General features: G+C 46.9%; 1 protein-coding gene across 2 annotated transcripts; it reads right to left on the bottom strand.

Moving 5' to 3' along the window:
- Positions 1-10,470: 10,470 nt before the first annotated feature.
- Positions 10,471-25,861, bottom strand: PRNP (prion protein (Kanno blood group)). 2 transcript variants are annotated; one of them, XM_060613066.3, is made up of 3 exons: positions 25,661-25,861; positions 22,889-22,986; positions 10,471-12,816 (listed from the first exon to the last, which is right to left on the bottom strand). In XM_060613066.3, exon 3 carries the CDS (start codon positions 12,804-12,806, stop codon positions 12,024-12,026), a length of 783 nt encoding a protein of 260 aa, XP_060469049.3. In that variant the 5' UTR covers positions 12,807-12,816; positions 22,889-22,986; positions 25,661-25,861; the 3' UTR covers positions 10,471-12,023. The 2 variants fall into 2 exon arrangements, with proteins under 2 accessions (XP_060469049.3, XP_060469039.3); XM_060613056.3 differs by having other exon boundaries at positions 25,657-25,860.
- Between the last annotated feature and the right edge of the window lie 325 nt (positions 25,862-26,186).

Consider the following 26,186-nt stretch of genomic DNA (forward strand, 5'->3'; position numbering starts at 1 on the left):
ATGTTTGTAAGCGAGAAGACAGAGAGTCACCAAAGCTCTAGAGCACAGGTAATGGGGGGAAGGCTGTGTTTCCAGGTGGTCCAGAATGGGGTGCCCTGGGAAAGGAGAGAGACTCCAGCCTGGAGGCCCCAAGAGGGGCAGAAAGTGCCAGCCTCGGCCGCCATGTTGGAATTCCCCACTTGGCCACCCACCACTTTTCTCACTTGTCTCTGATGTTTTTAAGATGAATAATTAACTCGGTGATTTGATGGGCAGTTTGTCCTCTCTCCCTGACATGCAGGAAAATGTCCAAAAGGAGAAAGGTCTGCCTACCTGGAGCAGGTGAAAGGGGCTAGCTATTGTGTTAGGGCAGGGACCCCTTTGTTACTCGGGTTGACTTTCGTTCTCAGGGGAGGCGCTGGAGATGCTGCAAAGAGAGGGGGTGGGAACCAGAGACCCAGGTTCGAATCCCCACCCTGCCATCTTCTGCCTCAAGTGACTTCAGCTCTCATCTGTTAGGGACAGCTTAACCTTCTCTATCGTGTAAGCTGCCCTCCATCTCAGAGGACAAATGGTGTATTTACCAGACATCTTTGGCGGAGACAGAAGTTCAACTGAGAATCTGTTTCCATGTTTGTGTAAGAGGTCTCATGCCTCCCCCCAGTCCACCACTATTAAGGCTTATCAAACATTGCTTCACACTGTTGGCATCACAGACTCCAATACAAATCTTTCCCACGAAATAGTATAAAGGCCAGTAAGCTAAGGTCTAAAGGCTTCGTTAACACCTGGACATGTGTCAGCACGTTCACTATTGGCGTGCCAGAAATACTAATGAAGCGTTTACTGTTGTGAAGGCAACTAGCAGAGGCCAAGGAGGCTTATGCCAGGGGCTGTGTCTGTGATAGAGAAAGGAGAAAGAGAGGAGCACCGTCGAGACAGGTCACACTCGGTTGGGCAAAAGTAGCATCTGAGCTGCAGAGCCAACCAAACTGGAAAATGCAGGTCACTTCTTGGAACCGATAGCTGCAGGGACGAGCTCTAGCAGGATATAGGAATGGGGGATCCATAATCTTAAAGAGAAAAAAAAAAACCTTTTATCAGAGTATAACCTACATGCAGAAAAGTGCACATTTTAAGGGCACGATTCAATAAATTTCCACAAAATGAACCACCTTCTGTAATTAGCAGGATATTCCAAGCCCTCATAGCTACCCTCCACCCAAAGGGCACTCATGGTCCCGACTTCTATTGCCCACGTTGGTTTCACCCACTTCCGTAATTTACACAAATGAAATCATGCAATACGTGCTTTCTGTGGCTGGCTTCTTTACTCACCATCGTGTCTGTGACATTCACCAGTTCTGCGGCCTGGAGGTGTTATTTTTCCCTTCTCATTCCCGTACGATACATGGTTGTATAAGCAGACCACAATTTATTTATCTATTTACCTCTTGATGGACATCGAAGTGTTCCCTGTTGGAGACTATAATGAACGCAGTTCCTGTGAAAAGTCTCATGTACGTCTCGTGGTGAACATAAGCTCTCATTTCTGTTGGGCGAATCCTCAGGTGTGGAAATGCTGTGTCATTGGATAGGCGTCTGTTTGGCTTTAGCACAAACTGACAGCTTCCCAAAGTCGTTCAACCAACGTAGATTGAGCTGTGGAAGAGGGCTCTGGTGTTCACCGTGCACCTGCTGCATGGCCGCTCCCCTGTATTGGAGACTTCTTTTAATTCACAAATAAACAATGGCAGCAGTTGGGTGACCAGCTGTCCCGAGTGTTCCATGGATTGAGGGGGCCCCCAGGAAAGCATGCGACAAGCCTGGACAACTTGGTCACCTTCCTTCACATGTGTACGTGTAGCGGATCTAAAACTATGCCTTACACTTACCATTGTGAAATTATGGGGGTTATTAGGTGCACCAGTGGATCTTATTTCATGAGTTTGGAACAAATGTAAACTGAGTCAGTGTCAAAAGTTTTGATAGCTGTATTTCAGCATAATTGGTTTCCCGTGTAACCTCCATATGTTTATTTTATGCATTTAAAAATATTATTCTGAGCAGCGTCCATAGGCTTCATCAGACTCACAAAGGGATCCACGATAGGGATAGATATTTCAGCTGGGCCTTAACGTATATATAGGAGCTTGTATGAATAGTGGAGAGGTCAGGGAAGACATTCTAGGTGGAGGGAACAGTGTGAGGAAAGGGGATTCATGTTGCATTTGAATACACCTTGTAAAATTAGGCTTGGGAACATGATGGTCATAAGCCGTGATCGCTGGTATTTGTGATTCAGGAAACAGCCTGTCGGCTCAGTGTTTGTGACGGGATATCCCAGGCGGGGATTATCAGAGCATAGAGGAGGCAGCGATCTTGCGGTAGAAGTCTATAGAGATGACTGTCGGGAGGAAGATGATGAAGCCAGTTCTTGAAGGGACGTGAAAACGGGTGGGGGTAGCATCCTATTACAGGTGTGTGAATGGAGGCCCAGATTGCCAACGAGACGGCTAGGGCTGGGGGCGGATAGAGGGGACGGTTGACGTCTTCAGTGTTCTGTTGGATTTCTTTCACGACCCTTTTGCCCTACAAGTTTTCCCATTTGACTCAGCTTTGGGGTTTGGAGGAAAGGCTGATACTCACTGAACAGTGCATGGATCTCCTTGATTTCAAGCGCTGACTGGGTCCTCTTGCCCCTTCACTTTAGCTGCCATCGGGAAGCATCTCAGATTTTCCAACTGGACACAAACCAATGCCTCTCTTCCGTCTCTGCTGATCTTCTGACCCAAGTGGAAGTGACACGTAAGTGTGCAATGACACACCGAAAAGAAGGGTCAGGTATACGTGCAAGGAGGGAAAGCCAAGGGGAAGGAGAGCCGATGGAGGGAAAGCCAAAACATCACGCGTGTGATTCGGATGGGCTGTCTGGTTCTTAAAGGCTCCAGCGAGGCCTCCGAGCAGGGCAAGCAGGTCAAAGTGAGTAAGACAGGGATGTAATGTGGGCAGCTCAGAAGCTAAGGTTCAAATGAGGGCTTCCATTTCTCCAAACCTGGCATTCATACTGCCCAGCCTTGCCAAGGAGTTAGCACGTTCCATGGAAGGGTGTGTCCTTACTCATCCGCATAACTTGCCTATGAGGTGAAGGAACATCTGGGGCTGCCTCCACTGGGCAGATCAAAAAGTCAGGAGAAACGCCATCTTTGGGGAAAAGGGTAAAGTCTCCATCAGGTGGAAGAAAGGTGTCGAAATAGTTTGTATGAGGAGTAATTTGTAATTTAGTAAAAAAAAAAAAAAAAAGGCCATCACTAGACTCATTACAAAAACTGGTGCATGAAGCAATTTCCTGAGTCCCTTACTCACTGATTGACTGACTGACTGATTGATCCATTCATTCGTTCATCAAAGGCCCAAAGCTTTTTCTTGAAGAAATGTTGGTATTTAACACTGAGTAAAGGGTTTGAGTTTCTGCCGCCTATGGGTTAACAGGTCTATACATCTGCTAATGATTTTGTCAGTGCAGAATACGAGCAGGCCTTTTAGGAAAATGTATCCCAGGAGGCTCAAGAAGGTTTTAAACTCAACTGCTCTGTGGCTAAATATTGCTGTTCTTTCTTTTCAGGTAGACTTTTAATACCAGGTTAAGTCATGTAGTTACCAAGTAGTTAGACGTTTCTGAAAGGATAATGTTGATTTTTTTTTTAAGCTCATTCTTACACAAATGTTATTTGTTATTTGCCTGAAATGTTACTAGTTTAAATCTCAAATAAATGCCTAAACCACCCCCTACCTTCTCATTACTTCTTCTTAGATAATTTTATCTAAGAAAGATAAAGAAAATTTATCTATCTTCGTAGACAGTTTTATGCTTAAGACAAAGCTTTGTTGAGATATAATTCACATACCATAAGATGCACCATTTCACAGTGTAAATTTAGTGATACGCAGCACAGAGTTACTCATTATCTATCTAATTCCAGAATATTTTTTATCAGAGAAACCCCAGACCCATTAGCCGTCCTTTCTCATGTCCCCACCTCTCTCCAACCTCCAACAACCAACAAACTACTTTCTGTCTCTCTGGATTTGCCTATTCTGGACTCATACGATAAATCAACATCAATGGAATCATACAATATTTACCCCTTGGTGACTGGCTTCTTTCACTTAATATCATGTTTTCAAAGTTTGTCCACGTCATAGCATGGATCAGAGCTTCATTCAGCGTTTTCATGGCTGAATAATACTGCATGTCTGTGTGTGTGTGTGTGTGTGTGTGTGTGCGCGCGCGCATGTGTGTGTGTGTTTTAATACTTTAATGTTTGTTATTTTTTAAAAAAATTTTAGTTGACGTACAGGGCAATTGGGTTTCAGGAGTAGAATTCAGTGATTCTTCACTTATGTACAACACCCAGTGCTCATCCCCTCCTTAGTACCCATCACCCATCTAACCCATCCCCCACCCACCTCTGTCAACCGATAGTTTATTCTCTATCATTAAGAGTCTCTTGTGGTTTGCTTCCCTCTCTCGTCTTTTTTCCTACCTTCCCATATGTTCATCTGTTTTGTTTCTTAAATTCCACACGAATGAAATCACATGGTATTTGTCTTTCTGTGAATGAATTATCTTCCTTACCATAATACACTCTAGCTCCCTCATTGCAAATGGCAAGATTTCATTCTTTTTGATGGCTCAGTAATATTTCATTGTATATATACCACATTTTCTTTATTCATCAATCAATGGACTTCTGGGCTCTCTTCATAGTTTGGTTGATAATGCTGCTATAAATATTGGGGTGCAGGTACCCCTTCAAACCTGTATTTTTGTATCTTTTGGGTAAACATCTAATAATGCAATTGTTGGATTGTAGGTTAGGTTTTTTTGTTTTTTGTTTTTTTTTGAGAAACCTCCATACCTTTCTCCAGAGCAGCTGCACCAGCGTGCATTCCTACCAACAGTACAAGAGGGTTCCTCTTTCTCTGCATCCTCACCAACACCTGTCGTGTCTTGTGTTGTTAATTTTTGGCTGAATAATATTGTTCGGTCTACTCCCTTCACCGTGAAGGATACAAATGTTCTTCCATTTGATACTGTGGTTTTACTGTGGCAAACTGGGAGATATGGAATAAAACAACGTATCTGTTGTGCAGTTACTCTTTGAGTGAGTACGTTAAAAGCAAGATGGTGATTCTCACTTAGCATTTTCCATAAGTTGGCTGGACACAGCCAACATCCCATCCTGGTTTATTCACTGAGTTCGTCTCCTGGCAGATTCTGGGGAATGTGGCAGCCCAAGCTGGTGGAAATCAGGTACACAGCAGAACCACAGTGGACTTCTTCCAAGGGTGGCGTGCAAACTGTTGCTTCTAAAATTCTCAAAGCAAGGCATCGTCTCTGATGTACTATATTAGGGCAAATCTGGGCTTGACTGAGCAGGTAATCATTCATTCATTCATTCATTCATTATTCTCTTCATTTATCAAAGGTCCAGCGATAGTTCTTGGGGAAACATTAGCCCTGCCCAATGGCCCTAACTGGAAGCAGGAACTCTCCTTCTGGGCTCTTTCCTCAACAGCCTTGATGTCTGCATGATGCCATGGAAGTAACAAACCCATTGTGTTTCAGTTGCCCCCTGGAAGGCAATGCAGAGAAAAAGGTCTTCAGGTGGTTGGAGGAAAAAAGCCTCCTCAGAGGGCTGGAAAAAAAGGAGATTCAGAGACATGCAAGGGAACAGGGGAGATATGGCATTGGCTGGAAAAAGGAAACACAGTCTCCTTCCTTGTTGGGTTGTCTGGTCTGTGAGTCTAGACAACGATGAGGCCACCTGGCACACAAGTGGGAGGGTCAGGAATCTGTGAGGTTCTCCTGCACTTTGGAGTTAGGGCCTTGGGAGGGTGAGCTTGGGCCATAAAGAAACCTGAATGGACGCATTCCATGTGTGGGCAGCCATTGTGAGCAGGGTGATGGGCACGCCTAGCATTCAGGATTTGGCAGCATGAGGGGATAGGATCTTGCCAGCTTTCTATAGCACCACTGAATTGCAGCTAACACTCAGATTTATGTTAATTAACTCATAATCAGCATAACCCTAAGCCAGGTGTGTTTGTGGTGTATTTGTGTGTGGGAGGAACATTATCACGCTTAGAGTTTTAGATCGTTGTAGGTAGAGGCCAAACTAAACAAATTTGGCTCACCATGAAACTCTTCATTCTGTGCCAGCCCCGGGGGCGCAGCGGCCGGGTTTCAGGGGCTGTCTCCAGAACGGAACCATTTCTGCTTGCAGTGTGACGGGCACTGTGAGGTAGGCCAATTGGCAATCCTGAGTGGAGCGGTGGGCAGTGGCCCAGTCTGATGAAGGCACACAGATGATGGTATTTTCATTATAAGACATGAGTGTGTGAATGTGGGGCCCTCGGAGTCCTGGGACTGCCTTTGATAGTGACACTGACACACTGCTATGATGTTTCTAGAACACAGATGGTATGGTGGGCTCAACTGTGTCCTCACAAAATTTATATGCTGAAATTCTAGTCCCCCAAACCTCAAAATGACTGTATTTGGAGGTGAAGCCTTTAAAGAGTTAATTCAAAGTTAAGTAACAATGAGGCCGTGACTGCTGTCCTTATGGAAAGAGATTAGGACACTGACACACAGAGGGAAGACCCCGTGAGGTCAAGGGAGAAGATGGCCATGTCGAAGCCAAGGAGAGAGTCCTCAGGAGAAACCATCCCTGCTGAAGCCTTGATCTCAGACTTCCAGCCTCCACAACTGCGAGGAAATTAATTTCTGTTTCTTTTAAGCCACCCAGTCTGTGGCAATTTGTTCTGGCAGTTCTAAAAACCTAAAAGCGATGGTATAGTCAGCAAGGAAGGCAATGAAAATGGGCTGTTGGAGTGACCGGGTCAAGCAAGGGCGCGAAGGGATATGGAGTCACTGAAGACTGGTACCTTTGTCCAATACAAAAGTTAAGACAATGAGCTTGTTTTTGCTTATTTGTTTGTTGTTTGTTTTTAGAGAGGGAGGGAGGGAGGAAAGGGGCAGATTTGCCAGGACAGTTAGGGAGGACGGGCTCCCAACCCACACTCACTCTGGCGGCCTGTACCTTGGGGGCTCCAGGAGGTGACCCATGCTCTAGGGGACCATGGTTTAATTGGAGGGGTCCACCACCTGTGAACAACCTTTGGGCCTGGCTGAAGGTCCCCCCTGAAATAATGCTAGGGGGCCACATATGGGACAGTGAGCAACAGAGGGTCTGTTCAGGGGAGGAGGAATGTTGGACCCAGCTTGCTTTTAGGATTGCTGACCCTTCCTCCAGGTTCTGCTTGGGGTCAGCTAAGTCCCCTGAAGCTGGAGCTCCGTGGGAGACCAGGGGGCACCATTCACAGAGGCCGTGAGCTGTGCACAGTGCCTCAGGCCTGGGACCTCTGAGTCTAACCGTTAAATATCACCGCAAACCAAAGGCGAAGTGTTTCCACAATATACTTTGAGGAACACGCTATTTGTGTGACCTTGGACAAGTGACAGAATGTCTCTGGGTATCAGGTTTCTAAAATAGGGATCTTATGAAGATCAGATAAGGCCTTTCATGCCCAGTGCCATGCATGAAGCTGTACTGAAGTCTGAGAAAACACTAGATCCCTGAAGGCCTAATGGCCAGGCTGGTATGTGCCCAGAGAGGAATTAAAAATAGTCATTACAGATCTTTTTCTCCTTATAAAAGCAGTATTTGGTCACTGTAAATTTTCTGGAAAATAGAAAAATAGAAAAATAAAAACTCACCTGTTATCTACACCCAGCAATAAGCACTTTAACATTAAGGCCTGTGTATTTCTGGTATTTTCTTTTTCTGTGTGTTTCTATATTTTATTTCTTTGTCTTATAAAAAATGGGTAGGTTCTTATAGGTTCATACTCTGATTTTCGCTTAAAATCGTGTTATGCACACTCATGTAACAAACAATTCTTTTGAAGTGTGATAGTTGCAATGCAGCATTCTGTTGCACAGAAACAACTGTAATGTAAAAAAATGGCAGTAATTCTGGTTCACTATTATTATTATTTAGTTTCTTAATGTTTGTTCTTGAGAGAGAGACAGAGACAGAGTGTGAGCAGGGGAGGGGCAGAGAGAGAGGGAGACACAGAACCTGAAGCAGGCTCCAGGCTCTGAGCTGTCAGCACGGAGCCCAATATGAGGCTCGAACCTACGAACCATGAGATGATGGCCCAAACCAAAGTCGGATGCTTAGCGGACTGAGCCACCCAGGTGCTCCCACTATTACTGAGCCAGAACTTCACAGGGCCAGTCCTGGCCTGTCTGAGAATTTACAGACACTTGCATGGCTTGAGGACATTTGACAAACTAATGACTCTTGCAAAATCCTTCCCTAGTTTCCCCCTAGAAGCCTGAGGGAAGGGCTGCTGCTAACAGCTGCAGGCCCTGGAGGAAGAAAAGAGTCCAAAGGACAGCTTGCAGCCCGTGGCTGCCCTCTCCTCTCTCCACCTGGATCCAGCCAGCACTTTGTAGGGACCTCAGGTTCGTGGGTGTGGGCACCGCGGCCCACGTATCCAAGTTCTTTCTGAGCTCCCTTCCCCCACAGCCACCCCTGGCTATCTCTCTGACATTGAGGTGTGTATACCCACGGTGTCCACCTGCGGAAGGTCGAGCAGATAAGAGGACTGTATGAACCTTGGAAGTTGGTTTGGGACCATTTGGTGGAGAATTCCAGCATCCTCGGTACTCAGAATCTAGTCTAGGAAAGGGGGGCAGTGGACTCTACGTGCAGGCCTAGAAGGGGACCCTTTGAAGTACACAGCGAGGGCAGGGGCCCCAGAGCTCCAGCCTGAGGGCTATGAGAAGCCAGTGTCTCATGTGGCCTGGGAGGGGGTGGGACAGTGATGGGCCCTCCGAGGCCTAACTCCCTGTCCCATTTGGCAAGGCCAGAGTCTGGGGAAGCTCAGGTTCTGGCTGAGATTAAGGCTCCCACCATGGTGGGAAGCAATACAAACCCAAATTTCCATCCAAAGCAGCGGACACTTACTTATTTGGTTTCAGCCCCAGAGAGGTGGGAAACACAAGTTGACACGTGACACTTCCCCAGAAGAAACCTCTCTGGGAGTTAGAATCAGTTAAGTCAATTGTTTTCAAATTGTTTTTTTCCTTTCTTTTTTTAAATGTTGATTTTTGAAAGAGAGAGAGAGTGGGAGAGACAGTGAGTGGGAGAGGGGCAGAGAGAGAGAGGGAGACACAGAATCTGAAACAGGCTCCAGGCCCTGAGCTGTCAGCACAGAGCCCGATATGGGGCTAGAACTCATGAACCGTGAGATCATGACCTGAGCCTAAATCGGACGCTTAACCACTGAGCTACCCGGGTGCTTTTTTTTTTTTTTTAAAGAGAAAATTCTTTTAGCACAACTCACAGGAGTTGGGAAGTAACAGGAAGAAAATACGGGGCCTGAGGTACATGGTATATCAGGGACTTCGGCTCTCTGAGTATCTATGCTTTGGACATTTGAAGTCTTCTCAGCAGGCCACTCTTGAGAAACTATGATCGACAGGTAATGAAGTTTATTTTTAAAGAATTAGGAAAATGGCCCAAACTGAAAATAGTTCTAGAAATTTTTATGTTCGGGATTAAGTTTGAGGCTTACTCATGGATGAGCCATGCTTTTGAAACTTAGGTGTCCGTTCCAGCAGTTTTGCGAGCGATAGGGTTCCGACGCGTGGACTTCTTTCTTGCCGTTTTTAGTACAAAGTTGATGCTGCGATCGCTACTGGATATTGGCATTTCCTAAGGTATTAACAAATACTGTGAGTTCAACCACCGTCATTTCCGTGATTACTCCTGCTCTTGGTAAACTACAGTTGTGAGAGAAAGCCTGCCTTGGAAAATGGAGAGAAGCATGGGGGGTGGGGGTGGGGGGGGGTGCCCTACACTTGTGAGGAGCGCAGGAAACGAGTATGGGACTTGAAGCACTGTGACAAATGAGTGGCCTTTGTGGACCTGAGGTGTTAAATTTCAGCCCAAAGGGAGGGACTGCCCCTGGGGCTCCCAGGGTCTGGGAGATTTTATGAGCTGAGACTGGGGGTGAAAGGGGTGTGTGTGTGTGGGGGGGGGCAATCAAGTTGGTACCTGAGAGCCTGTTCAGTTCCAACTTAGTCAAGAAAATCCTCTATTTCAAAATCCAGGACAGAAAAGCAGCTTCCAGAGTGCCAGGACTGTCTTCCTCCGCTGCAATAGTGCCTTTGGCATCTACCCAGTGCCAAGGACACTCAAGATATTTGCAGAAAAAATGAAAAGGTAGCCGGGAGCAGCTGGCATGTGTGCCCGGAGCACAGCTGACGGCAGGATTGCGAGCGGGTGCAGGGGACACTGGTCACCACAGGGGCATGGGGACTGCACGAGCCGCTTTGTTCCAGTTCACCCCCACAATGACCCTGCCGACACAGGGCACAGTGGAGAACATCACTGCCAACACCACAACACGCTCACTTAGCTCCTGTTTAATTCTGGTCCAGATATAGAACATTTATACAATTTTTTATACAAGTGCATGCAAAGTTACAAATATAGAAAATATAAAGTACATGCATATTTCAAAGATCCACGATGGATCTTTATACAAAACTATTCAGTGCACATGTAAGCCTGAGGACCACGCAAAAGGGTTTTCTACGTATTAAGTATTTAGTACCTTACAAAAACAGGTGGTACGATAGATCAGATAGATGTTAACTCCTCTAACCCAAATTTCTATGTTGGTCATACACAATATATATATATATATATAATAATTTTTTTTTTTTTTTTTTACATCAAATACCCGCACAGTGCAAGCCAGTAACATTGCAGGATGGTAATTTATCAGCTAGGTGACAATAATGAATGATCCAGACAATAATTTTACCTTAAATAACAGTAACAGAATTCTTTTTTTCCACTCTGAATGGATATTTCTGTCATCTGCCACCTAAGGTATTTTTGGGGATGGCCAAACCAGGACTTGACGCAATTCTGGCTTTTGACAGTTATGACACAGCAATGGAGAAATGCGAGCACTTCTTTTGTCTACTAATCATTTTCTTCATTGTGTAATGCTCTGGGAGAACGGTATTTTCACGCTGCATCTTCCTCTATGTCAAAATGGTTCTGGTGCCCAGGTAAATGACCAAAGATTTGCTCTCAGTGCCCAGAAAGTGGTGCAATTTTTTACTGCCCTACTTCTCTACAGTTTAGGTTATGAAAGAAAGGAATGCCACGAGTAGGCGCTTTAAACGTCCAAGCCGGGAGCTCGCCTCCAAGGGCACCAAGTGTTGGGCTATTTTTTAGTCTTTTTGTGTTGTTGGTTACGCGCGTTCCCTGTGAAAACCTCGTCTGCCGAGGTCTAGTGCCTCGACACGATAGCTGCTGTGTAGCCCACACTGCAAAATGCAAGACTCTGTCCCAGCTCTGTGCAGACACACGGCACGTGCTCTCTGGCGCGCTGAGCCTGGGCCCAGGAGCTAAGGATCTCTAGTTTTGTTTTTTGAATGAGCATCATGTGGCCATGATACTCAAATTTGGCAGAAATGCTCTCTGAACGGGGAAATGTAGTCAGGTTCTCTTAAAACGGGTGAGAAAAATGTCCCACGTTGCCGTGAAATCACGGCTAAGATGGGGCATTAGTGTACTGAGCTCTAGCTGGGGAAGGAGCCAGAGGTATTCAGGCGAAGGTACTTGAAGGCTGTTTTGAGAATCGATTTCGCCTCAATCTGCCGCACTAGACAAAAAAAGGAGCCCTAGATCAACCAATGATTATTTGTTGTTGTTATTCCCAGCCCAGCACTAGCACTGGCCCATGAAGGACTCAATCCCTCGGGGCTCGAATAAATAGCATCCTGGGTCTGCTCTACATTTCCCGGGGCCATCGGTGCCAAGGGTATTAGCCTATGGGCGATAGAGAAGCAGGAATGAGACACCATCACTACAGGGCTGTAGGTAGACACCCCCTCCCCCAACCCGTGAAAGATGAAGAAGATGGGGAAGACGGCAAGGCCGCCCTCAACCCCCGATCAGGAGGATGAGGAGCGAGAGGAGGAGAATCACGGGAGGCGGGGAGAAGAGGATGGCGCTCGCCCCTCTTTGGTAGTAGGCCTCGGACTCTTTCTGGTACTGGGTGACGCACATCTGCTCCACCACGCGCTCCATTATCTTCATGTCGGTCTCCGTGAAGTTCTCCCCCTTGGTGGTGGTGGTGACCGTGTGCTGCCTGACCGTGATGTTGACGCAGTCGTGCACAAAGTTGTTCTGGTTGCTGTACTGATCCACTGGCCTGTAGTACACTTGGTTGGGGTAGCGGTACATGTTTTCACGGTAGTAACGGTCCTCGTAGTCGTTGCCAAAATGAATGAGGGGCCGGTTCATGGCACTCCCCAGCATGTAGCCGCCGAGGCCCCCCACTACCGCCCCGGCTGCTGCGGCTCCTGCCATGTGCTTCATGTTGGTTTTCGGCTTACTGGGTTTGCCCCACTGACTGTGGGTGCCACCACCTTGACCCCAGCCGCCGCCGGCGTGGGGCTGTCCCCAGCCGCCGCCGGCGTGGGGCTGTCCCCAGCCGCCGCCGGCGTGGGGCTGACCCCAGCCGCCGCCGGCGTGGGGCTGACCCCAGCCGCCGCCGCCCTGGGGTGGGTAACGGTTGCCTCCAGGACTGCCCTGCCCCGGGTACCGGCTCCCCCCAGTGTTCCATCCTCCACCAGGCTTCGGCCGCTTCTTGCAGAGGCCCACGTCACTCCATGTGGCCACAAACAGAACCAGGATCCAGCCGCCTATGTGGCCTTTCACCATGACGATGTATCTGCAAAATGAGAAGGGCGTCAGCATCTTACGTTCATGTTGGAACCACTCGGCGCTTGCTGCGTAATGAATGAACGCTCGAGTGAGAGCGTCTGCATGTTGGTCACAAAGGCTCTCCACTCCTACCTCTCCTCTGTGGCACTTATGATAAAAGTAATGTCAAATAAAGCGTTAACACAGCTTTGTCCTTCTCTAAGGACAAATTTGTCCTTCAGATCATTTCTGGCTCTGTTTCCTGGAAACCTGATAGCGATGGAATGTTAGCAATGTTGCTTATGGTAAAAATAACCCGATTGATAAAGTGCGTCTGGTGGGTCTGCCATAGCTTTGAGCATCCCTAGAGGGGTGATTGCTGTAACCAGGCATGTCCTTGTGGGAACCCTGGAAGCAGTGCCCCTTTGGGGCTGTCACGAGGGACGCCAGATCCTGCAAGGTCTGGGGCTTCTACGTGAAGGGGAACTCTTCACGCACCAATACGGGCCTCATTCCCTTGCACCCAAGGAGTTACTTGTAGGGGCTGGGAGTGGAGGCAAGTCCCTGGCTGCTGTGTGGACTGCTACGAGGATCCTGGTGTGGCCCCTTCTGGAACCTTCTGGGAACTTGGTGTGGCCCCTATGGAAGTCTTGTGAGCTAGGAAGCCCTCCCCCCCCCCCCCCCCACCCGGTTGAGTTTGCAGTAATTAAATGACTTTGAAAATCGCTGGTTCATGTCTTCTTTCATCTGCGGGAATGAATGTCAGCAGGGAGCGAGTCCTGTTTGCTGCTCTCTCCTCGGGACCTGGGGTGGCACCTGGCAGAGCAGGCCCACGATAGGTGTTTGTGCGTGAAGGAATTCATACCCTCACAACGTGTAAGTGCCGGCAAGAATCTCCTCAAAGTAATTCTCAATACAACAGTTTTTGGAAACGGGAAACATGCAGGATCTTGCAAGCCTGCTTGTCAATTCATCTTTTCTTCTATAAAAAGGGCTGCTCAAAGCAGGTCAGAAATGGCCGTGTCCACAACATTTGCGGATACTCAGTCACTGAATGAGTTTTAGTTTGGCATTTAATGGCTTATGAGTGACTTATTTTCTAACTGTTGGTACAAAAGAAACTGGTCTCACATACAATGACCAGCACAGCTTAGGACTAAACCAGCCACGTATCCTGGATAATGACTGATGACCCTCTACAGAATGCACGTTCATCAAACTAAAAACCTCCCTTCCGATTAAATACCTTATTTCCCCTGGGTGCTCCGTTCCAAGCGCAGAGATCAAAGACACACACACACATGCAGGGGAAGGAGAACGATGCAGTAAGTAAATGAATTCACATCTTGTTTATGCTTCTACTATCATTACTGAAAATCTCGGTGGCCATAAGTGAATAAAAATATATCTGAAAGTTTCAAGCCAAGTTCAACTGCTCAGATCATGCCAGTCAGGATTTTTGGAGGCTCTTCTGGGTAGGGTTAGAGGGGCAGGGTCCTGAGACACGTCGGCTGGCCTTCTTCTGGCACCCTCAGCACGAGTCCCCGGTGCCCAGCCTTCTACAAGCCTGCTCCCCTGGGGTAGTCTTCACTTGCACACAGGCTCCAGCTCTCGGCCTCCGTGCTGCCCACACTTCTGCTCACACACTGCAGGGAACTGAACTAGGGGAGTGTCGCCCCAGTCAACATTTCCCAATTTAATGGAGTTTTATGTCAACAACTACTTTGTTCACCCCAATGAGCCGAACCCAGCCAACACCGTGGAGTTATTCTTGAATTTCCTCTTTCTCACAGGACACGATGATTCTACCAGCAAATCTTATCAGCTCTATACTGAAAATAAATCCTAAATCCCAAAACCACTCACATTTCCCGACACTACTTAGTATCCTGAGTGAAGCATCTACTGCTCCTGGACGGGCTCTTTCAACAGCCTCCAACCAGCCTCTCTGCTTTCCTCAGGCCCCCACTGTGTGTTCTCTACTCAGCAGCCCAGGGCTCACACAACCTTTTAATATGTAGCTCACACCATGCCTCTTCCCTTCCCCCCAAGTGGCACTCCTTCATGCCCAGGGTAAGACCCCAAGTCCTGACCATGCCGGCGGGGCCCCGCATGACCTTGCCTCTCTGGCCTCCTCCTGCTCCCCAGACTTAATAAGCACTTTCCCATCTCAGGGCCTTTGCACCTGCTGCTCCCAGGACTGGAAGGTTCTCCCTCCACAGTTACTCATGTGGCTCAAGTTTGCTCTAATGTCACCTCTGCAGGGCTGCCCATGCCACTCTACCTAAGCCAGCACCCTGCATCCTATCCCCTTATCCTGCTTCATTTTTTTTTTTTTTTTGGGGGGGGGAAGGGGGGAGGAAGAGAGAAAGAAAGAGAGAGAGAGAGAGATAGAATCCCAAGCAGGTGCCATGCTCATCACAGAGCTTGATGTAGGGCTCAGTCTCATGACCACGAGATCATGACCTGAGCCGAAATCAAATGTCAGACCCTCAACGGACTGAGCTGCCCAGGCGCCCCTCCTGCTTCATTTTTCTCCAGAGTAGGGATGCTTACTTGACATCTACGATTTATTATTTGCTTCCTGTTCACCTTCTCCACGGGAGTGCAGGCCACCCCAGGGCGGGAGTTTTGTTTAGTTCACAGCTGGGCCCCAGGTGCGTAAACACAGTGCCTGGCTTACACAATAAATGCTGAGTGAATGGAGGAGTGTGAACATATCTGTTATAAAGCAAAAGAAATAACCAAACTAAAAATCAAATTGTTACAAGAGTGAACCATATTTATGAATTTTCACAACACTCTTTCCTGCAATGGCCGGCTGTCTAACAACTACGATCCACTTATCTAAAGGTTGACCTCACCTGCCATCTGGACTCTGGCTGGATGGCAATGTTACCTGATATGGTTGAGGCAGCTGGAAAAGCAGGTAGCAAGGGAAGTAACACCGAGGCTGGCTTTGAACATACCCTGCCCAAGGCTGTAAGAGTCCCAGCTCTATAAGTGCGTGCAGGTATGTGAGTAGATGGTGACACCACATAGTAAAGGTGGCACAGAGAGGGACTCGGTCCTCGGGAGGCTAGGCACGGGACGTGGAAGGGGGCACAGAGCATTCAGAGTGGAGACAGGCAGTGAGATAGAGTGTCAGCAGGACTGGGGGCCGCAGGTGGCTTCATCGAAGTGGGGCCTTCATGTGCAGCAGAGAGGCAGGCGGGGTCAGGCAGGAAAGGGCCTCACCAGCAAGCTGAGCAGACACCCCCAATGCCTTGGGACAGTCTACACCCATTGTTCCTGGTGCTAATATTAAGAGCGCCCCTTTCATTCTCAAGAGTGCCCCAGTATGTTAACACAGGCAGCCTAATTATAAGGCATATTAAGTAGTCTGGACTTGATCCTGAAAGTACTAAGGAGCCAGTGATGAGTTCTGGGTTCTCCCTGAGAAAGAACATTGTGGAGAATGGACTGGGGACTGTGTGTGTGTGTGTGTGTGTGTGTGTGTGTGTGTATGTGGACACAGGGAAACTAGTTTCAAGGCTACTGTAGTGATTGAGGTAAAAGATGGAGGCCTTGCCAGGGAAGGAGATGGTCTCCTTCCATGGATGGTGTGCGTTAGAAGGCAGCTTCTGGAGGACTTGGTGTTTGTTGTGGAGGATGGGAGCCTGGAAGAGTCGAAGTGGCACCCAGGCTTGTGGACTGGACAACTACATGGACAGAACACAGAAGTGTGGGGCAGGTCTCGGAGGAGGTAAATGAGGGGCTTGGCTTTAGCAACACTCTTACCAAGCTGTGTGTGCCATGGCACGCATTGCTGCCCAGTACTTTATTAAAGCCAAATACTGGATTAAACTAGGCTAATCACAGAATATCTGAGGACAAGACCATTTGGAGATGAGGATCAGTTGAGAACAACAAAAGCAACATTTAGTTATGAAAAGTTATTAAAAATAACAGCTACAGTTTGAAGTATAGAACCATTTCTAAAGGTAAGTGGGACTGAAAACTTACAGAAGACCTTGGAGAGTTTCTTTCTGTTTGTGATAAAATTGGGAAGATCTTCTATTATTTAATGCAAACCTCTCACTCTACAAATTAGGCTACCAAGATTCAGAGAAGTCAGGTGACAATAGCCATGATTACAGTGCCGGTTAGTAAAATCGCTGGGGATGGAGATTGGGATTCTGAGTCCCTGGCTGTGCTAGGATACTATTCCTATAAGATACTCTCTGTGAACGGTCAGGTTGTAGCCCGATCCTCTGGTACATTTCAAGACATTAAGTATGTCAAAGGTCAACAGCTCTTTATCACTTTAAAAAAATACTCTTAGCAGACTAGGAATAGGAGGAAACTCCCCTAACCTGATAAACGTTATATAACAAAACCAGTAAACACACTTAGTGGATAGCCTCTGAAGGCACTCCTGTCCGAGATCAAAAATAAGACAAGGACGTCCATCATCACAGTACTGAAGGTCCCGTTCAATGCCATATGCAGAGACAAAGAAGTAGCCAGGGCAAGAAATGCAAGGAAAGAGCCAGCTGTCGTTATTTGCAGTTAAGGTGATCACACAACAGAAAACCCAACAGACTCATCAGAAATGACACGAGACCCAGTTCTAGAGTTCAGCAAGGCTGTGGGATACAAGACTGGCCTAGAAAAATCAACAGCATTTCTCTACACCAGCAGGAATCAACCAGGAAAAAAAAAAAAAAATCACAGTAGCGAAACCAAACTGTAAAATTTCCAGGAACGGATTTAACTGAGAAAAAATAAGACCGGGGAAACAATTTTTTAACTCCAATAAAGAACACTGACGATGATCTGTAAAAATGGAAAGGTATTCATGGCTTTGACTGGGATGACTCAGTATTAGAAAGATATCTGTCAATGACCCCCCCCACCCAAGTGAACCTATAATTTCAACCAAATGACAAAGTCTACCTGGATTTTTTGAGGAGTTCGATAAGCTTACAAGGTGAAGGAATGTCCATGAATAGCAAACTCCACCTTAAAAAGGAACAGAGAGGAATCTACTGCATCAGATATAAATCCTACTACAGAGCCATAGCAGTAGAGACCGCACAGTAGAAGTCTAGAACAAACCAATAGACCAACGCGAGTAGAAGATAAACCCTTGAATATATACTTTAGCAGGGACTTGATATACAATAAAGCAGGTACCACAAACCATTGGAGAAAGGAAGGTTGTTCAGCAGGTGCTTCTGGGAAACCGAAGAAAAAATAAAACTGGATCCCTAACGCCACATGCAAGAGCAGACTCTAGATGGAATACAGACTCAGCTGTGAAAGGAAAAAGTAGGTCATTAGAAGAAGACACAGGGGTGCCTGGGTGGCTCAGTCGGTTAAGTGTAGGACTTTGGCTTAGGTCATGATCTCGCGGTCCGTGAGTTCAAGTGCGGGAAGCCTGCTTGGGATTCTCTCTCTCTCTCTCTCTCTCTCTCTCTCTCTGCTCCTCCCCTACTTGCTCTCTCTCTCTCAAAATAGATGAACTTAAAAAAAAAATAAAAGAAGAAAATACAGGTGTATGTCTATGTGACCTGGAGGAGGAGTAGGGAAAGGACTTTTCATTTTTTTTAATTAAAAAAAAATTTTTTTTAAATTTTATTTTAGAAAGAGACAGAGACGGGGGGGGTGGGAGGGAGGGGAGGGTGGGTGATGGGTATTGAGGAGGGCACCTTTTGGGATGAGCACTGGGTGTTGTATGGAAACCAATTTGACAAGAAATTTCATATATTGAAAAAAAAAAAAGAAAGAGACAGAGACAAAGCATGAGCAGGGGAGGGGCGGAGACAGAAGGAAACACAGAATCTTAAGCAGCTCCAGGTTCTGAGCTGTCAGCACAGAACCTGACATGGGGCTCGAACTCATGAACCGTGAGAGCAAAGCCAGAGTCAGACACCCAACTGACTGAGCCACCCAGGTGCCCCAAGGAAGGACTTTTTAAACAAAAAGCACACACCAAGAATAAGAATCTTATGACATGAAAGTTAAGGATTCTTGTTTAATGCTATGAAGAACACTACAGACAAAATTAAGAGAAGGAGTACATAATGGTAAAAAAAAATATTTTTAGTATTTAAGACCAACAGAGTCTAGAACATTTCTAGAACTGACAAGGAATCCTTGCAAAGCAGTAAGAGACAGTAATTCCAACAGACAACAGGGCCACAAGATATAAAAACTGATCATTTATAAAAGAGGGAAAGCCAAAAGGGCATGAAAAGATATTCAAAATCATTAAGAATCAGATAAAATGAGACCAAAAAAAAAAAAAAAAAAAAAAAGTCACTTACACTTGACACTCTAGCCGAAAAGAAAAAAATTACCAAACCAAACCAAAACCACAAGAGAGTTGGATGATGCCAAGAAGGCAGAGATGTGGGAATAAAGGAACCCATGTGACTATCAAAGGTGTGGGTGGTTTAACTGAACAGAAAGAATGAAAATAAATTAAATGATTATTCAACTCAAAAAAGAAGAAAACAGAAAATTTCAAAATACAACATCATAGTTATAAAGAAATAAGAGATGAAATTAGAACTTAATAAAACAAACCCAGAAAAATGAGGAATTTTTTTTTCTTTCCTTCTTTCCTTCCTTCTTTCTTTCTTTCCTTCCTTCCTTCCTTCCTCCCTTCTTTTGATAGAGAGGGCACAAGTAAGCAAGGGGCAGAGAGAGAGAGAAAGAGAGAGGAAGAGAGAGAGAGGAAGAGAGACAGAGAATCCCATGACAGACAGTCCCATGAAGGGCAGAGAGGGAGAGAGATGGCGCAAGTGAACAAGGGACAGAGAGGGAGAGAGAAAGAGAATCCTATAAGGGACAGTCCCATGAGGAGCAGAGAGAGAGAAACTGGGAGGAAAGAAGGGAGGGAGAAAGAGAAAGAGAGAGAGAGGAGCGGGGCTCACTGGAAGCAAGGCTCGAACTTCTGAACAGTGAGATCACTGCCTGAGTCAGATGCTCAACCAACTGAATCACTCAGGTGCCCCAAGGAATTTCTAAATAAAATCAAATGACTTGAAAACGTAATAGAAACACAAGCACACACCACTACACAGAGCCACATGGGGAATTGGAAAGGCAAAATAACCTTAGAAAAGGAAGCCTTTAGGGGCACCTGGGTGGCTCAATCGGTTAAGCGTCTGACTTCGGCTCAGGTCATGATCTCGCGGTTTGTGGGTTGGAGCCCCGCACTGGGCTTCATGCTGACAGCTCAGAGCCTGAAGCTGCTTTGGATTCTGTGTCTCCCTCTCCCTCTGCCCCTCCCTACTCAAGCTCTCTCTCTCTCTCTCTCTCTCTGTCTCTCAAAAATAAATAAACATTGAAAAAAAATTTAAAAAAAAAAAAGGGAAGGCTTCAAAAGAGTAACAGCCTTCTATGTGTAGCTGTGTTCCATGAATTAAAATCTGTGGGATGGACTGCCTTTCTGTTAAAATACAAATTACAAATACTGACTTTAGAATTAATTCAGCCAACAAACATTTACGGAATAACTAGTATGGGCCAGTTTTTAAATAAATAGAAATTTTGAACTGACCACTAACCATAAGAGAAATGAAAGAAAAAGTTGTGAAAAATTATATAGTATAATGTAATATTTACAATACAACAACTCATTGATTCATTCAACAAATATTTTTTTAAGTTTATTTATTTTGAGAGAGAGAGGGAGAGAGGGAGAGAGGGAGAGAGAGAGATCGGGGGAAGGGCAGAGAGAGACGGGGGGAGAGAGAGAGAATCAGAGAATCCCAACATGGGGCTCAATCTCACCAACCGTGAGATCGTGACCTGAGCCGAAATCAAGAGGTGAACACTTAATCCGACTGGGCTACCCAGGCACCCCTCGTTCAACAAATATTTCAGTGTCTTCTAAGGTCCCAGCATTGTGTTAGTTGCTGGAGACACAATGGCGAGTAAGATATTTAGCTTGGTGGGTGATGTCATCTAGTGAAATGGGCAAAACTGGTGGGGAGTCCTGCTTGGAGGGAAACCGAGAGCTGTGGTTTGGACATGTTAACTTGGCAACATGTATGAGATGTTCAATTTAGGCAACTGTTTTAAGAACCTGGAGCCCAGCAGAGAGAATGGTTAGAGTGTCTTTACCTGAGCAACAGCGTCTAGAGCCAAGGGCTGATAAACAGGCCGAGACTGAAACCCCAGCACTTCCAGTGTAGGGCTCACGCCCTTAGTTACCCAGCCTCCACCAATACGGGTGCCAAAATCCAGCAGAAAATACCGCCAAACTGATTTTGGCAGTTAGTAAAAGAAGAATACACTGTGACCAATAAGGATTATTTTAGGAATGCGAGGATGGCTCAAAATCAGTAAATCTATTAATAGGTTAAAGAAATAAAACTGTAAGATTCTCCGCAGATACTGTAAGTTTTCAATTAAAATCAACCACCAGGGGCGCCTGGGTGGCTCAGTCGGTTAAGCGTCAGACTTCAGCTCAGGTCACTATCTCTCTGTTTGTGAGTTTGAGCCCTGCGTCGGGCTCTGTACTGACAGGTCAGAGCCTGGAACCTACTTCGGATTCTGTGTCTCCGTCTCTCTCTGCCCCTCTCCCACTTGTGCTCTGTCTCTCTCTGTCTATCAAAAATAAATAAAGGTAAAAAAAAAAAAAATCAACCTCCATTCTTATTTTTAAAAAGGTGGGGTTGGGGGTGGGGTGGAGTTGGGGTTGGTGCCTGGGTGGCTCAGTCGGGTTAAGCATCTGACTCTTGATTTCAGTTCAGGTCAGGTCATGATCTCAAGGTTTGTGCGATCAAACCCCATGCTGGGCTTTTTGCTGACAGCATGGAGCCTGCTTGGGATTCTCTTTCTCCCTCTCTGTCCCTCTGCCCACTCTCAAAATAAATAAATAAATAAATAAGTAAACAAACAAATAAGCATTAAAATAAATAAGAGCATGTGGCCTTGGTGCATGAGCAGATGGCAAAGCAATGGAACTCGAGAGAAGGCATGTAAAAGATCCATGAATTACCCCATTTATACACAGGGATACGAGAGTCAGAGCTGGTAGGAACTAGCCTAATGGTCATGTGCCAGGGGCCAAACTTCTAATACTTAGAACACGTTATAACTCGAAACTTAACTGGCTAAATTGGGAAGTGGCACCAAACAGCTTCCCCCACCCCCAAAGTCCCCGGGGAGATTCCTCATCTTACCAGGGCAAAGTAGAACCTTGTCCTATTTTCATCTTTTTGAGGTCACTGCCCCTTAAAGAATCTGACGCAAACTCGACAAGATTTTGCAAAAACACTTTGGGATGTGGGGTTTCATGGGTACCTGAGGCCCAGGTCTGGACTGAACAGGACCCCCAACCCAGTCCATCACCAGAACTGCCTGAAGCGCTTTTAAAAAGCAACACTGCAGGTGCCTATCCCAGGCCCGGAGCCTGTGAGTGTCTAGCAATGGGATTTGGGGATTTATAGAAGTTACCCAGGGAACTGCACTCCCAACCAGGCTTCAGAGCTAGGTCCTCAGGAGCACAACGCTGAACCACATTTATAATGCTTTTCGTGAAGGGGCACGCTTCCCTGGCAGTGATCACACACACAGTTTAACAGCATTAAGTACAACACAGCTGAAGAAAAAGGATTAACAAACCGGAAAAAAATAAAATGCTCCCAACTGTAAGTCCTGCTACCCACACTATTCGCTGAGGATTATTTTCCAGTGTAGCACAGTCACTGGGTGAGATGCAGGGGCAATCTGAATGTTTAATACAAAGCAGTTCACAGCTGCTACAGGTGCCTTAGAAGAGGAAGTAAGATCTGAAAGGGAGAACGGAATTTTTTTTTTTTTTTTTAAATCTTTATTCATTTTTGAGAGACCGAGTGTGAGCAGGGCACGGGTCAGAGAGAGAGCGAGATACAGAATCGGAACCAGGCTCCGGGCTCCGAGCTGTCAGCACAGAGCCCGATGCGGGGCTCGAACTCACAGGCTGTGAGATCATGACCTGAGCTGAAGTTAGACGCCCAACCGACTGAGCCACCCAGGCACCCCATCCAGACCCTTATTTTCTATGACAGTTGGACACTTTCAACCTTCAGAAGACCAAAGAGATTCCACAGGGTACATACGTCTGTCGTGGCTCAGCTGAGCTGGGATTGTGCCTCTGAGAAGACCGGCTGCTTCGGCTTGGCTAAAGTTATTCCGTTTTCAAATATATTCGGGAGTCCTTAAAAACAACAAAAAAGAAAAAACTAGAATTGATAAATAAATCTAAGAACTGATTCCTTAAAAGAAAAACCTAATATATATATTACTAAACTAATAAATCTACTCAAGAAAAAAATGAGACAATATTTGAAAAAAAAAAAGAATGAGATCATTTTAAAAAGCAGCAAACAGGGGCACCCGGGTGGCTTAGTCAGTTAAGCGTCCGCCTTCAGCTCAGGTCATGATCTGGTGGTTAGAGAGTTCGAGCACCACATCTGGCTCTGGGCTGACAGCTCAGAGCCTGGAGTCGGCTCTGGATTCTGTGTCTCCCTCTCTCTCTGCCCTTCCCCCACTCGCACTCTTTCTCTCTCTCTCAAAAGTAAATAAACATTAAAAAAATAAAAATAAAAAGCAGCAAACAGGACACAGCTTTCCCTCCTTCACACACAGAAAGCTGTGGGTCTGTAATTTTATATATTGAGACATATGTGACCAATTTAAAAAACTGTATTATTTAGTAAAAGCAAATACTAACAAAAAAGAACATTAAAATCACCTCTAACTTCTATTAAAATGTCCATTTTTTGGTGCTTTTACTTTCAGATTTTCCACATATGCATTCACATTTGAGTAGTTTTGAAACCTGCATTTTGACTTGTCAGTTTCCCCCATATATCAGAGGCTCCAAAATCATGACTTTTGATGGTTACATAATGTTCCTTCCAGTTAATGTGCCATGATTTTCTGAGCTACTGCCCTGCTGTTGTTTCCCAGTTGGTTCTAATTTTAGATCATTCTGCACCAATATGTGCCTGCTTCTGGCTTTTTTTCTTTTGTTTGCTTGTTTCTTCCATTGCAGGTAAATTCCCAGCAATAGGGTTTCTGGGTCACCATTTTAACTTCTTAATGAAAGCACTGCCAGATTGTTTTACAAAAAGTCTGCAATAATTCAGGACACCCAGAGGGGTGTGACTAGGAAAAGAATAAAGGTATATCACATAAATTTCACATAAGTTTCACATAAATTAATCTTGGCAACAAACTCGGATGCAGGTATCATTTCCTCTATCATTTCTTCTATTTTATGAATGACTAGAGGAGGATTATGAAATCAGGTGACCCTCCAAAGTCAGGAAGTCGGTAGCAGGGCCATCTTTCTAACTCCAAAGCCCCGCCACACCTTTGGAAAACTGAATATTCAAGTTTCATGGCAGTTTTCTTTCTTTCTTTTTTTTATTTTTAAGTAATCTCTATATACTCAAGGTGGGGTTCCAACTCACAACCCCAAGATCAAGAGTCACATGATGTACAGACTGAGCCAGCTAGGGGCCCCCTCATGGCAACTTTCTTCTAGGTGTTACTGTAACTATTACCGTTTTTGGTTTTGTTCATTTAATAGGTGTAAAATGATAATCCAGACTTCCTTTAATTTGCATTTTATTGTGTAAATCGCTCATCATTTCACCATTTTTCTATGATAATCTTGACATTTTCCTCTCACAAATATGAAAACCGTGTCAGATACAAAACACCCCCTAGCCCTCTGTTTTCCTTCCCTTTCCAGCTGGTTCTTTTTAAGAGCTCCCCGGTGGTCATGGAAGTTAAACTGTTCCCTATTGGTGATTTTTCGCTTTCTCCTTGAAGTCTGAGAGAGTTCTTCATTTTTCCAGAGGCCTCACCTCTTTATTCAATTTTCTGTTTCTATTTTTTTGGTAATTTGATTTGTAAACACCTTAATCCTATTCCACCTGGAGTTTTTTCGCCAGGAAAAGGGAAACATCTCAGATGTTCAGCATGTGGGGAAGTGTTTATTAAACCGTGATGCTCCGAATGGAAGAAAAATACGCAACCATGACGATAGTCACGATCAAGGCAGGAGCCGTGTGTCCCCGGCCACCTGGCACACCAGGCCTCGAGACTGGAGAGCCGGGCCACCCGAGGCCCCACCCCGCTGAGGGCCCCGCCCACGCCCACCCGCTCGGCCCACGCTCTACCGAGGGCTGGACTGTGGGGCCGCCTCTCGGGGGGACCTCGCCGGCGAAGGGGGCCCCCAGGCGCCCGGACTCCCCTCCCGCCGAGGCCCTGGCTCCGGGCTGGCGCCCGCTCCCCACCCCCACTCCGCGCACCCTGGGGCGTCGGGTGGGGCCGGGCCCGGCGAAGGGCGTCCCCGGCCTCTGCCTGCCGGCGGGGAGGACGACCAAACGGCGAGCAGCCCGGAGCCCCGCGACTCCCCGGCGGCTCTGCCCGGAGCCGCTGGCGGGCCTTCTTGGGTTCCCCGGGCGCGTTTGCGCGAGGTGATCGCCACCACCTCGCCGGACTTTCGGCCCCTCGGGCCGCGAACACGCTCTGGGCAGGACTAGACACCGTAGCAGATCGTCATCCCTCCCCAGGGGGCCAGGCCGGCCTCGTCCGCCGCCCCCAGCCCCAACCAGGAAAGCGAAACCAGGCGTTTTCGTCACCCGAAAACCCACGAGCACTCTGGGGCAGGCCGGACGCGCCCCGCGCCCGCAGGGAAGCCCCCTTCTCCTCACGGTCAAGGTCTGCCCCCGTCCCCCAAAGCCCCGGGTTCTCGGTCCCGGGTTCCGCGGCGCCTCCCCCCCCCCCACCCCCCCCTCCCGCCGCACCCCGGTGCTCCGGACCCCCGCCCCAGCCCCGCGCTGGGAGTCGACCAGGCGACTGGTCTGTTTACCTGCCTCGGTAGCACAGGAGAAGCTCTCCGCGCCGCGGCTGTCAGCGACTGGCGCGGAGGCTGGCGAAGCGCACCGCCCAGGATGACGGCAGGGGCGGGGAAGGGGGCGGCGCGTGCACCAATGACCACGCGGTCTCAGGCGCGCTCCCGTGCGACGCGGGCGGGCGGCGGGGGGTTTACTCCCGGAGGTGCGGACCTGCCAAGGGCTCCCGGGCGTCTGAGTCTCCCTGAAAGGCGTGTTGGGATTCGCTTAAACGCTTGCACCGGCTGATGCCACCTCCCGGTGTCATCACTCCCTGACGTTGCTCATTGACTGTAAAAATCATCTTTAAAAAGAAATTCGGCCCGAAGCCCCAACTCCCCGGTTACATAATGGAGAGAATGAGACGTTAGGGAATGAGAAAGCAATTTCTGGAACTTTGGTAGCCAGGAATTTCTAGAGAGGAAAAATTTTTTGCTACCTTGGATTGAGCCCAGTTTTATGAATTTTCGCATAAATTCTTAAAATTTGAGGCCTAGGAAGAACATTG

This window comes from Panthera onca, chromosome A3 (genome assembly GCF_046562875.1).
Source record: "Panthera onca isolate mPanOnc1 chromosome A3, mPanOnc1 haplotype 2, whole genome shotgun sequence".
In the NCBI taxonomy this organism is placed as follows: domain Eukaryota; kingdom Metazoa; phylum Chordata; class Mammalia; order Carnivora; family Felidae; genus Panthera; species Panthera onca.